The sequence below is a fragment of the Rhineura floridana genome, chromosome 11, assembly GCF_030035675.1.
Source record: "Rhineura floridana isolate rRhiFlo1 chromosome 11, rRhiFlo1.hap2, whole genome shotgun sequence".
Classification (NCBI taxonomy): Eukaryota; Metazoa; Chordata; class Lepidosauria; order Squamata; family Rhineuridae; genus Rhineura; species Rhineura floridana.
Genome location: NC_084490.1, coordinates 19,679,216 through 19,693,039, shown reverse-complemented (window position 1 = coordinate 19,693,039; position 13,824 = coordinate 19,679,216). Strand labels below are relative to the sequence as shown.

At 44.6% G+C, this 13,824-nt stretch overlaps 1 protein-coding gene across 6 annotated transcripts; it reads right to left on the bottom strand.

The window, feature by feature from the left end:
* Positions 1-731: 731 nt before the first annotated feature.
* PRPF31 (pre-mRNA processing factor 31) lies at positions 732-13,812 on the bottom strand. Of its 6 annotated transcripts, XM_061588001.1 has the most exons (15): positions 13,646-13,811; positions 13,208-13,331; positions 11,245-11,429; positions 10,669-10,729; positions 10,340-10,423; positions 9,650-9,747; positions 8,846-8,952; positions 7,577-7,746; positions 6,732-6,889; positions 6,538-6,627; positions 5,244-5,371; positions 4,486-4,558; positions 3,251-3,379; positions 2,366-2,464; positions 732-1,353 (listed from the first exon to the last, which is right to left on the bottom strand). In XM_061588001.1, exons 3-15 carry the CDS (start codon positions 11,416-11,418, stop codon positions 1,225-1,227), a joined length of 1,500 nt encoding a protein of 499 aa, XP_061443985.1. In that variant the 5' UTR covers positions 11,419-11,429; positions 13,208-13,331; positions 13,646-13,811; the 3' UTR covers positions 732-1,224. The 6 variants fall into 6 exon arrangements, with proteins under 6 accessions (XP_061443985.1, XP_061443987.1, XP_061443986.1 ...); XM_061588003.1 differs by lacking the exon at positions 13,208-13,331 and having other exon boundaries at positions 13,646-13,812; XM_061588002.1 differs by lacking the exon at positions 13,646-13,811 and having other exon boundaries at positions 13,243-13,631.
* Between the last annotated feature and the right edge of the window lie 12 nt (positions 13,813-13,824).

Sequence of the window (13,824 nt, the reverse complement as noted above, 5' to 3'; positions counted from 1 at the left end):
GGCACCAGGTTAGGGAAGGCTGTCCTACATGTAGCAAACATAGTACCAGGTCTAATTTACCCTTAAGCCAATCATGATTTCCACCTGCCTCATGCCCCCCCATCTCACCTATAGAATCTACAACACGCTGTTCTCTTCACTGTTCTCTCATGTAAGATAAAAGGTTTCTTCTTCTTTAGGGCCTATTGCTTCTGCCACCAGACACGCACATAAAAACACAACTTTGCCCACACCTGAAAGTAAGATGCCATGAGAACATAGTTCCCTTAACGAGCCACAAAATTCCACAGTGAGAAATGGGTTTCAATTACCTTCAGGTATGCCAGAACTGCCATCCCTACTCACAGTTTCACGCAACTGCATAGTGATTCATTCTGCCATCCCCAGCACATTCATACATACAGATAACCTAGCACTGAATGTAAGTGGGCATAGTGCATTTTGAAATTTCAGTTCCATTGACTTTCTCTAAAAAAGGAGTTACCACATTAGGTCTACACTGCGCTACTTAGCACTAGAATGCATGTTGCTCTGCCAAGTGACAGCCCCACACACACAGCATAGTCCTTTTATAATTAGTTGCAGGACATACTTGAATCTACTTGCATGGGGAGAGAAGTATATGAACTGTAAACAGTAAATTTCCTTTTAACTCCAGATCCTGGAACAGAGTGATGGGTTAGTTGCCTGGTACCCCTCAGTCAACAGAGCAAGGGAGAAACACTCTGACACTACCCGAAATCATTCCTTTTATTCGCAATGATATTTTTACAAACCCCAGTTTGCTTTACATTTGGGCTAATGATGAAGAGGATGGTACCAAGAATGACCTGAAGTGATGGGTGAGGATGCCACAGTTAGTTTGACTTCCTGTTTTAAAGTTAACTACTCCATGCCATGAAACAGCTTAACTAACCTGCTTTTGAATATTGCATGAGATGTGGGAAGAGAACTGCATCCTCTACTGTGCAACTGCATGCCTTCTCCTGACCCCGCAAGAATACTCGGCTCTCTGGCAATGACATTGCTCAAGGGAGAAAAAGGGGTGGAGGAGAATATAAGAGACCACTGGGCGCCTTGGAGAATGGAGAGTTTTGAAGGGCCAGACAGTCTTTGTTGGACTTCCAAAGGCCCGTGTCTTATCATGCCTGTATTTGGTTTATGGTTCCAACTGCTAGTCGAAAGGGGCGGGGTGGGATGGCGTCCGTAGCAAGAGGAAGAATGTTATGTGGTGGACATGATGCCGTTCTTCTCACTCTTCACCTTTAAGAATTCGGCCATGCTGGAGAAGTACTTCTGGTTGGCTTCAGCTACTTTCTTTTCAGCTGCCTGCGGGTTTACAATCTCTAGACCCTGGAAACAAGAGAGAGGGGGAAAAGGGGTTGAGTATGAGAGAAAATAGGGCCAATTTTTTTTAAAAAATTATCTTGGAACATGGGAGAAGCACTGAACTATGACAAACACACCCACCCCCACCTCCAGCAGCTTCCAAGTCTTGGACAGATGTCAATTGTTTGGTGTGCTCCCAGGTTGTAGAATGCCCTCCCACGGGAAGCACACCTAGCACCATCATTGTCTGTTTTTAGGTGCCAGGCAAAAGCCATTTTTATTTACCCAAGCCTTCAGTTTTTAATTGGGAGGGTAGTTAGCTATGTCAGTGGCCTATTTTGCATTCATCTTTTAAGTGGGGTGGGTAGGATTTGTTCCTTGAAATATATTTTTGGATGAGTATTTGTTTTTGTTTATTGCTGTTTTTATATCTGTTTTTTTGTGTTTGTCATTTCTATTCAGGCACCGTGGTGCAAAAATGCAACTAAGAAATGTAAATAATAAAAAAGAAGAGACACTGCACACTAGGGCTGGTAACTCCCTCCAAAAGTAACCGGCACCTGCTTTCTCATTTAGCCTGTTCCATCCCAGCAGAAAGCCAGGGGGTGGGATGGGGAGTGAGTGTTTTCAGGGTTTCAGCCAAGACAGTAATGTATCCTAGCATTCTAAACCCTCATTTAAAAAACAAAACCACTATTGTATAATATAAAGAACTTCAAAAGAGCCCTGCTGGATCAGGCCAGTGTCCCATCTAGTCCAGCATTCTTTTTTCATAGTGGCCAACCACATGCCCATGGGAAGACTGCAAGTAGGACCTGAGTGCAAGAGCACTCTACCAGCAATGGTATGTTTTTCATCACCCACAGGAAAAAAATAGCACTTCATTGGACTTGTCAGTTCTCTTGCTAGGCACACACTCAATCCACAATGCCTGGTTCTTTGTACACCCAACCCACCCGCTCCCCGCTTCAAAGACATCGGTCCCAATTTCAGATAATTCAAGGAATGCAGCACAGAAGTCGAGAGCAGCACTTACCTGCAGCGGAGTGAAGGCCACGCTGGATGCAGTGCCTGAGGAGCGGTCCCGGATGGTTGACTTCCCCCCATACACCATGCTTTGCTTTTGGAGTGTGCGCTGGTTGGGAAGGCATACACAAAAGGCTGGAGTTAAACTTTTATAAAGGACAGAGGGGGCAATTTGGGGGAGATGGGGAACAACCAAATGTTGGATTGCCCAGCAGCCTGTCCTTCATTTGGGACCTTCCCTAGTACCAGAAGCTTGTGAAACCCACTTGTGAGTCATCAAGTATCTTGCCTCTCCCTGGTTTGCTAGCCGCTCCAGTTGCCCTGGCACTCTCTGTCTCCAACTACAGGCAAACCTAGCATGGCCACACTCACATCAACATTAAAAAGCCGCTTAGGAGATGGAAATTTGCCTGCCACTATCCAAGACTGTAAGCAATGTTATCACAGAATAAGCCTGTTTCTGTGCCCATTGAAGCTTCTAAAGTCTTCAAGGGTTCCTCCACATGGAGCATATTACACTGGGAGTATTTCTTGACCGCTTTGAATAAAAGAATAGGACAGACATGCTTGACATAATTATGCTGCAGTAAGAATTCTAATAAGAGATGGATTGATTCCATAAAGGAAGCCACAGTCCTGAACTTACAAGATCTAAACAGGGTGGTTCATGACAGATGCTACTGGAGGTCACTGATTCATAGGGTTGCCATAAGTTGTAATCGACTTGTAGGCACATAACAACAACAACAAAAGAATTCCACTTTGGCTGGGGCTCCGCTCAATAGCATAAATGGCATAGCAGATAGCCCAAATCCTGAGGGGACAGTGTGACGCTACCTTCAAGAATGAAGAGCACCTGTACAAGTCCATGCACATCCAGTCCCTGTTTGCTTACTTGCAAGGTCTTTGAGATGCGTGCCTTCGTGGCCTCATTGACTTGTGTCTGCCGGACACGGCCACTGCCTGATTTGCCTAAGTGACCCAGACTGAACCCAAGGTCTTCCTGGTAAGCATCCTCTTCAATCTGGCAAAGGGCGGGGGGTGGAGGGAAGAAAAGAAGTGCAACAAAGAAAGAAAAAGACAAATTTAGTACCACACAGATGACCAGTTGGACAGGCTCAAGGAGCTGCCCGCCCCTTTTTTTATTTATTTATTTGCCAGAGTGGCTAAATAAGAGACAGGCAGGTGCTTTTAGAATCCCCCCTTTTAATTTAAGCCTATAGATCCAGAAGACAACCCCACCACTCACCCTGCAATGTAAGAAGAACCAAATTTGTTTGTTTATATTTTGTATACCGCTATTACGTTAAACATCAAAGCGGTTTACAAGTTAAGAAAAACAACAACCATACAATAAAAACAAAGGTCAACTATTACTACATTTATATTTAACCTTTCTTCTAAGGAGCTCCAAGGCATCATTATTCTCCCCTTCCTGATTTTACTTCACAACAACCCTGAGAGGCAGGTTATGCTGAGAGATAGTAACTGGCCCAAGGTCACCCAATGAGCTTCATGCTGAGTGGGGATTTGAACCCTGGCCTCCCAGGTCTTAAGTCCAGCACTCTAATCGCTATCCTAACACTGGCTCTCCCTAATGTTGCCTCGTTTGAGTCCAACCCAAGAGTACATCAGAACTGGAGGGAACTGAAAGCTTAATAATCAAGCCTTTAAAAATACATTTAGTTCTCTGTCCATTCGATCAGCTTTCTCAGAAAAATCTTACCTAGCTTTTCCACATACTTTTATGTAGGAAGACCACATGTTGACGTTTACACACAACTACTCCCCAAACTTGAATTTTGCTGCTTGTAGCACATGCGCTGTGCACACACAGCTTTGAACAAACAGCAAAATGCTTATAGCACTTCTCATATGTGACTTTCCGTTATTTGGAAGCCATTTCCATGCATATTATGTGGTGCAGCCCTAAATTCCCTCCCCTGAAAAACGTTTGTTCTCTTCTTCCTGCCTCTCCCCCCCCCCACTCTACAAGTTAAAAAGGCAAGGTTGGGGAACATAGACCAAAAGTCTTAGTTTGTACTCCTGCCCTACCCAGGTATTAGACAACCATTAATTCCCAAAGACCAAGAGAAATCCTACACAAGGAGACTATGCAGGATTCTGTACCTCTCCAAAGCTCATCCGGTTTGCCTGCTTTCGGATTTCTGTTAGACCAAGACGCTCTTTCATCTTACGATATCTGAAAAAGCAAGGAAAAGCACTTAAATTGACAACAGTGCACTGAAAGCTAGGAGAAACCATTAGTACCAAATAATTGCAAAATGCAATGCTTGACATAAAAATCAAATTCAGGCAGGGGTGGAGGGCTGAAATGCCAGGGTTCCTGGGTCCACATATGAAGAGTCCTGCTGGATCAGGCCAATGGCTCATCTAGTTCATCCTGTTCTCTCACAGTGGCCAACCAGGTGTCTATGGGAAGCCCACAAGCAGGACCTGACAGCAACAACACACTCCCTTGTTGTCACCAACAAGATGCTCAATCTTAGTGAATTCAGATACGATCTGACCTGATCCTTTTCCTCAATTAATGTGGAGATTGAAACTTCCTTACATTTCACACTTTTCTCTAATACTCTGACACAATTCTAGCCTTGAGAAATGCAACAATGTGTGTCTTAGGAGAGAAAATGTGTCTTAGAACTAACGTTTTTAAAAAAGCAAATTGAATTGTTACATTTCTCTTTTCTATGAGGAAAAAAAAGATGAAAATAATAAAATGCCGTTTGGCTTTGATTTTAACAAATGTGTCTATGTAACGACTAGATCTGGGGTTTCTTATTTTCTAACGCACACAGCACCACCTCCCCCCCCCAAACTCAGCTCTCCCCCCCCCTTGAGGCATCTCTTCAGTTCTCCTCCTGCACCTGCGCCCTCCACGTTTCTTCCTTTGTCCATCCAAAGGTGCTGGCAGTGGCTTCACTTGCTTGACCGGAGGCGGTTCCTGCCACTTGTCAAATTTCCTCTCGATTTCCTCCTTGAGATCATAACCAACCTGGATTGTAACAGAAGGATACAAGAATAAGAGCTGCATGGGTTACAGCAGCCTTCCCCAAACTGGTGCCCTCCACATGTTTTGGACGATAACTCCCATCAGCCCCAGCCAGCACAGACAATGGTTATAAATGATAGGAAATGGTCCAACACATCAAGATGGCCCCAGGTTGAAGGGGCAAGCTTCATTTCTCCTCTCAGAACTAACGCCACCTTTTAGTCCTTCACCAGAGAAGAAAGTCTGGAGCGCCAGTTTTCTTCTCCACTTGGATCTTGCAGCCCAAACTGAGGATTCTCTTCCCAACAAAAATGAGTGAGACCCAGGTTCAAATCCTTACTGAACCATGATGCTCACTGGATGACTTTGGACCATCTCTCTGCTCAAATAACCATGTATGCTGCTCTGCACAACACAGGGGAAGGGATGGAATAAACATGCAGTAACATCTCTGAGGCTGCAGCAGAAGGTGAGAAGGAAAGCAGGTCCGCTCCCATCCACTCCGCTGAGAGACCAGTTCCATTGGACTCTTTTCTCTACATGGTTTCCATCCCAGCTGGTCATTATAAGAACTTTGTAACATTAAGAATTGGTGGTTGAGTTTGTTTTTCTCTTCCCTCCTAATCCATTTTTCATTTTGTACAGTATATTTTAGATTGTAACCCTGAGGGCCAGGATCGTTTTCTTTTTTTGAAGTTATCTTTAAGCCTCTTACAGCTAAAGAGCAGGGGGGTGGCAGGATGCCTTAAGTAAATACTCTTCCCGCCCATGTATCCAACTAAACCATATTCAGAGCTGACATACGTGTGCGTGTGCACACAGAGCTTTTTAGCCCCACCATATGAAGGTCTCAAAGCGTCTCATAAACGTAACAATAAAATCACTTTTTTTTAAAAAAAAAAGTACTTTAAACAACAGCATCATAATATCACTCTGGGGATCAGATAGCAAGAAAAGCATGCCTAATCAGAAATGTTAATTACATTTCTGAAGGTTGGGATGGAACAGGCCAGATGAGATCCCTGAGTGAGAGAGTTCTAGATCCTAGATGATGAGACCCAGATAGCACCAAATATTGAGTCTTTGAAGGCTTCCTAGAGCAACCCTTGGAGCCCTGTCTTATCCCTCTCACACCCAAAGTCCCACAGCCTTTGCCCTGAATCCCTCACCTTCCCTTCAGGGCTCTCATGAAAGCTGTCCACACGCGCTGCCAATGTGCATTTTGCTGACACCAACCGAGCGGCCTTCCTCCGCAGATCCTGCAAGGAGGGAATAAGAGGCACACATTGGTGTGTTGCCACTAGGAAGCTCCTGAACCAAAACAAATCCACAGGAAAGGAGGTGCCGAATCGCACACACGTACCGGGGGCAATGACTGTACAATGTCACTGTGATAGATGTAGCCAGTGTGAGGCAGCACTGAAGTGCTGGAAAATCCAGACAGAGTCTTCCTCTGGGCTCCCAGAAGCATGATGTTACAGGCCGGCATCTTGGAAAGGTTTGTGAGGCCACCAGCAATACCTTGGGTAAGGGATGACAACACAGCATGAGCATTAGCAGTGGGACCAAAGGCCAATATGATTCAAGATTTCTCACCCCTGCCATCTCGGCTCTCCCTGGGCTGTTGAGATTTGCCGACAAGTCCCTCTCCCTAGGATTCTGAATCTGCAGATTTGCAGGGAGTGCTCTCTGCTAATCCCTGACCACAGAAACCTGCCAGAACCAGTCACAGATCAGCAATATGACCAATGCTAAATGGACATCTTACTGTATGTTTGTTTCATGGTTTTAATTTTAGAATGGTTTATGTTAGCATTCCATTATTCTTTTGTGAACAACTTTGGCAGATTTTGTGTTTGGGAAAATGGGTTTGTAAAAAAAAAAAGTTTCCCATAGCAACCGATCAGAACCAATGTTTGCCCCTTTCAGAGGGAAGCTTTACATTCTTTTCTGAGACTGGGTGCTTCGTGGGGTGCCTTTGTACCCCTTTCTACCAATGGCAGACTAGGGAAGAATGGCAGACTTTGTTGTATCCACCTAAATGATACTCAGAGTAGACCCATTTAAACCAATGGATTTAAGTTAGTCATGTCCATTAATTTCAATGGATCTGCTCCGAGTAGAACTAATTTTGGATACATAGTTGAATGTAAAAAGGAGCTTCCCTCCCTCCACATCAAACCTACAGATCTCCAGGGAGAGCCTCACCCATGATTTTAGCAGCAGTGGAGGCTCCCACGATGATAGACAAGTTGGGGGCGATGAAGGACATGCGGGACTCCACATACTCGTAGATGCGGTGCTTGGACTGGTTTAGCTCCAGGGCCATGTCACAGGCCTCCTCAATGCGCTCCAGTTCTTCCTCAGTTAACTGTTGCCTGCAGCAGGTGAAAGGCAATTCTTGACGCCTAAATGCTAGACCATCATGTCCAGTTCACTACATTGACACTATCGCTCAATGTCCTAAAGCCCAGCAGGCTATTTATTAAAAGCTCTCAGGACCATCCTATATACTAATATACCATCTAGTGTGGATCCTTACATAGCCCAAATGGCACTAGACACACACAAGAGGAAGCCATCAGTAGTCTTGGGAAACCCCACGGTTTGCAATTGTACCAATAAGTTAGAAAAACCCAACAGGAGGACCCCAATGAGGACCAAGCATGCTCAGCAGCCACAGAATGCTGGCTAACAGCTGAGGACAGGGAATGGAAAGCTGGAAACCTGAACAGAAACAATTCACATTGCAACATTTTGCTGCAGGCCCCATTTGCATATTTTGATTTATAACCACCGCCTTATCTTCACCAGCCTACTTAAGCCACAAGTAATCAGTAAGTTGTTGTTGTTGTTATTATTATTTCCATTTATAGACCACTTGCTATCTAAAACATCTCAAAGCAGTTTACAATAGAATACAAAAGTTAACCCACAATATGCATCACTTGACTTGGCAGACGCCTTCTATGTCTTCATCCCCTATGATAGACAGAGAATGATTTTTCTCAAGGCCACCCTCTGATTTTTCACCACCGAGCAGTGACCTAAAAGCCACACCCTGTCATCCAGAGCCCAACATCTATCCACTGCAGTAAAATCCTGTCGGGGAAAACTGACCTGATCGTGTGCCTGAACAAAGCGGTACAGTGGACTGAACTACTCCAGACTGCTGGAGGGAGACACCATTTTTGAAAGTTCCCCTATATAAAAAGAGAAACTCCCAGCAAGGGGAGAAAAAAAACCTACCACACCAAGGAGAAGAAGTCTGGGCTAAATCTGCTCCCCTTGCTGTGCTAGTTTTCTTCTTACAGGGAGTTACTGAATACTCCTCTAAGGAAAAAAAAAGATTCTTCCACCTGCAGTCCATTCTACCCCCTTCAGCAGCATATGCAGCTGAAGTCCATATCCCTTTTCTGTTCCAGATGCCCACCCATCTCCCATATCCTCCCTGAAACGTCCCATGCAGAGCCTTACCCCTGGGTAGTGGATGCCGTGACACTGACCACCATGATTGTGGCATTGGTAAGGATCTGTTGAAGGTTCTCATTGTTCTTGCATTTGTCCAAGCTGTTGCCTAGTTCCTGCAAGCATTAAACATTTTAAGCAGAAGTTAGCTATTGAGGCAGACAGAAAGCATGTCCCCAGGCACATGCTGAGTGGGATGGCACTGTAAACCTGTGCAACTGAAGCATCAAGCTTACACAGGGGATTCTGACCCCAATGCCAGGCTCTGTCCTTACTGAGAAAGTCTGTTGCATCAGCAATTGCGAGAACTATTTACTGAACAATCACATCAATACCCTGCTTTTCCTCCAAGGAAGGCATCTTTGGGGCTCTCACCCTGCCGCGCCTCTTCATTTTTTCTAAACTAAAAGATAGGCTAAGACTGAGCAATAACAACTTCACAAAAGCCACCAAGTGAGCGTCATTGCTGGATAAAGATTTGAACCCAGGTTTCCTGCATCCAAAGTCATCCTCTAGCTTCACCGACTGCACTTGTTTTAGGTTCAAGGTTGATTATGACAAAATCAAACCACAAATTAATACCAGATCTGAAGAGTACTCTCAGAGATCTTCAATCACCGTGGTTTTGTGAATGGTAGTCATTACTTATGTATTATCCAAATAGCCACTTGAGTGCAGAGCACCTACATTAAATAAGTGACAACCAGCAGCAGAAGTAACTGAAGAATTCAGAGTAAATGGGGATTATGTCAGTCATCAATGCAAATGTACAAACTGACTTTGCATATTTCAAGACACAGATAAACACAATACCTTGACAGTCCGGATGTAGTCCAGCGCATTTGGAACAAGGGATTCTAGTTCAGGGAATCGCTTGGAGTACTTGTCTCGAATGAACTTGTGAATAATGTCTAGAAAGAAAGAGGCATGGGTGACCCTTAAAAGACAGGCAAAAACACAGAGCATCTCTGCACTAGAGAGAATAAGAGCAGGTCTCCTAGAACATTGTTCTTCAGCCTTGGGTCCCCAGATGTTGTTGGACTACAACTCCCATCATCCTTGGCCACTGGCTAAGCTGGCTGGGGTTGATGGGAGTTCTGGTCCAACAACATCTGGGGAACCAAGGCTGAAGAACTGTGTTCTAAAATATGCTAGTCCAGAGATTTTTAATACTGCTGAGCTGCATAGCCTATTCAGGAATTGGCCTGCCTGGACCATTTCTCTTACCCAAGGAAAGAAGAGCAGTCCCTGTTCTGCCTTACACTTTTGAGACTATGACACCAATACATTCATGCCCTTTCTGTCCCAAACCTGTGCAGGTTTGTCCAAGTAGTGGCTGGCCTACTACTTACTAGACTGCACCCCCTTCCCAAAGAATCCATCCTTTCCCAATCCCACTGCTTCCCTAACTTATTCTCTACCACTGGGTATCAGCTGGTGTATTGTTTTCAAAGCCTTCTTTACTTCCCATCTCCAAAGCAAGCAGCTAAGGTTTGCACTCACTTAGCTCATTCTCAATCTCCACTGTGAGGTTGTTGGCATCCACAATGACTCTATATTCAGGAGCAGCCTCTACTGGGCCTAGAACTGGGAAGAAAGGAAAGTGCCAAGTTAAAAGCCATGTGGGGCACATAGCTAAGCTAACAGTGAGCTAACATATTGGGTGTGTGAGTTCTGTACTGCAGGGCAAGGAATTGTTGTAGCAGGTTCCACACTGCAGTAATAGGACTGGGGCTGATTAGGGTCCCAGGATTCAAAGATTGGTGATCTTTACACACATCTCTAGGGTGACCTCTTTTCCAAGTCAAATCTGAACCAGAGTCATTCAGTACCTTCAGATGCTTTGGGCTGTTTGCTGATATATTCCTCGATCTTCAACATGATTTCAGCAAACTGCACAAAAGAAAAACCAAAGAGATATTGTCTTGCTTTTGACGATGGCACCCTTAAAGTTAACCTCCCAGCCTACACCCCAACATCTAGAACAGGAATGGCAGATTATAGAACAAGTGGGTCCCAAGCTCAACACTATTTTAAAGTCAACTGTAATATACGTGTTGAAGGTAGACAGCTACATGCTTGCTCCCCTCTGAACACCTAAAAGTGGATATACTACATACCAATTTCCTGCCACCAAGGCTGGCAAGGAAGACTGCTTGAAATGTATTTGTGACATTTTAATCTTTGATGATGTATCACGTGAACATATGGATACCGCACATGTTTTGACCCAAGCAACTTCATGACGCTCATAACAATACATTGTGGGTTGTTCTTTTGATATTGTTTGCCTGTCTTTTTGCCCTAAGCAGTTTGCTCACAGACAGCTTATCTTCCACAGGCTTATTAAACTGGCCATTGCTATTCTAAGTGGAAGGTGGCCCTGCAGCCAAGCTCATTTCTCTCACCATCTTACTGTCCCAGAGCTTGGCAATACTCTTGACCGAATCAGTTGCCAGATCCACTTGCATCTCTTCCTGGACATCCTCAATGGGAGACTCATCCTCTTCATCCACAAAGCTGCCATCCTCTTCTTCTGCTGCCTCCTCAAGGTCAGCCAATAGTTCATCTGCTAAAGACATGATGGATCAAGCTGCAAAGGAGAGAAAAGCAGAGACAGAGGAGAAAACCAAAATAAGTAACATACATATCTAAGAGTCTTATTGATCTGTTGTTTCCCTTGGTACTGGGCTAGGAACAAGTCCAACCACTATCTACCCCATAGTGCCAGATGTTGCTGGACTATAACGCCAATCATTCCTGGCTGTTAGCCACTCAGGTTGGGGCTGATATGAGTTGGAGTCCATCTGGAGGGCACCACGTTGGCCATCTGATTGACCCCAATACTCATGAAATAGCAGCAATCCCCAGAGAGCCCCTAAACACCCACCAACACAAGACCCTGATCCACTGGGCTCCTCAGTTTAAATTTGCCCTTTCCTTAGCCCACTCTCCATATGAATCTCTCTCTTTCCACAGTTGCAGATGCCCCTGTTGAAACCCACTTCAAGTAAGACACCTCCAGTTAGGTCTGGACTCTCCAAAATGTATCCTCTCCAATCTTCTCTTCAGTTTCCAATTCACCCTCCATCTGCTTTATAGAGACCTTTTAAAAACTCTGGTCCACACCAATCATTAATTCTGCGACATCGTGTCAATCTCTAAACCTCTTCCCTCCAGTCATCTCAATCCAGTCAACCAAGTTTTTATTTCCCCTTACTTCAAGGGCTACACCTCCCTTGCCAACATTCCTCTCCCTATCACCACCCCAAGACACTGGTTCTGTTTTTTCAAAGATAAAATACCAGTTTCAGAAAGCCTTACAGTGCAGCTTTAACTGTATCTATTAAGAAGTCAGTCCTATTTAATTCAATGGGGTTTACTTCCATGTAAATTGAGTTGGGATTGTAGCCTATCAAGGAGAGAGCAAGAAGATGCTAGAAAATCTTAGTTTTACGTCTCAGTTCTGCTATGAGCTTGTGTGGTTGCTTAGGAAAACCTCCATCTCAGGATCCTCATCTGGAGTAACTACATTAATCTACCTTGCAAGAATTAGCAGGATCATGAAAACAAGAAAGACTACTGCAGCATCTTATTGTGGCATATGCGAGATGCATGACAAAGTGTTTATCATCAGTTAGCATACTATCTATACAAAGAGGTAAAGACAGAAGAGGCAGCTTGATGATGTTAGTAAAAAGTGGTGCCAGAAGAGTCCTTAGTGAGAGAAACAAGAGTATCCCATTACTATGCAGAACACAAAGGAAAAACATGATCCAGTGAAATCAGTAAAAGATCCAGTCAGAGAGAGGGTCAGTGGCCCATTCCTAAGCGACAAGTGTATGGAAAGCACTTCACGTGAGTCTTCTATTATTTTTGTTGTTCTTGTTGTTACTGCTACCACAGGACAGAGGCTACTCATCAGAGAGCTACTGCGTTATAGCTATGAAATGGATTCTAGGACAAGGAGGGCCAAGATTCAGAACCTCACTAAGCAATCCATCTCACCGGGTGACCTTGGGCCAGCTGTTATCACTAGCCTACCGCACCGGGTTCCTCCGAGGGGGAAATGGTGGTGGAGAAACTATGGACGCCATCCTGAGTTCCTCAGAGGAAGTATAATAAATAAAACAAATTTCTCATTTAACCACCGCAAAAAAACATAATCTACAGCGCAATCCTAAACATGGTAAATCCTATTGAATTCAATGGGGCTTATTCACAAGGCATGGGGGGGTAGGTTTGCAGCTCTAGCCTCTCTCCAAGCCCTACAACTTCCCTCACCCAAAACCTCAGGGATCGTTTGTTTACTCTCTGATTAGCTTCCCTCCCGTTCTCCCTTCGGTCTCTTCATCTCCTTCCCCTGCTTACTTCCACTCCTTCGTACAAACGAACACCAACTTCACCTTCTTTCTTTCGGTCCCACAATAAAAACGTCACGCAACGGACGCCCTTAGTTTCGTTATCAACGAGCACCTTCACTCCGCCAGGTCCACTCGGAGATAGAGGACAAAGAAAATATTACATAGATCATTCACGTCCGGTTTCAGTCCATATGCCGCCATATGCGTGGCACAAGCATAACAGAATTAAGGGAAATAGCTCTAATTTATATCTCTATGGCAACGTCGTTATTTTGCATTAGGTGATCCACGCATATGGCCGCATTCCAACGGGAACGGGAAGTTAGTCACCCTTGAGAGGCTATGCATGACATCACCTCGACCGTAATATTTTAATATGCTATGTTGACTGAGTTCTCTATCACGCGCGCTTTCCTTAGTTTTTCATCGTTTTCCCATAACTTACAATTTTCCTATGACTTTCTGGTCACAGAGATAGGAGGAAGGCTAATAACTGTTTTCCATTATTAAAGGAAGTTGAGGCTGCGGGTTACTTTATCATTTCTATCCCTGAGCCACTAACTCGCCCAAACGGGTAATGACGCAACCTTTCACTGCGCAAACGCGAGTTCCCTGGCGATCAAT

What these genes read in the sequence shown, in the direction of transcription:
- PRPF31 (XM_061588003.1), bottom strand. Translation starts at nt 11,418, where the DNA reads ATGTCTTTAGCAGATGAACTATTGGCTGACCTTGAGGAGGCAGCAGAA. An exon ending in AGCTCTGGGACAGTAAGATG is followed by an intron (nt 10,730 to 11,244) that starts GTGAGAGAAATG and finishes TCTTTTGTGCAG; the next exon opens with TTTGCTGAAATCATGTTGAA. An exon ending in ACAGCCCAAAGCATCTGAAG is followed by an intron (nt 10,424 to 10,668) that starts GTACTGAATGAC and finishes CTTTCTTCCCAG; the next exon opens with TTCTAGGCCCAGTAGAGGCT.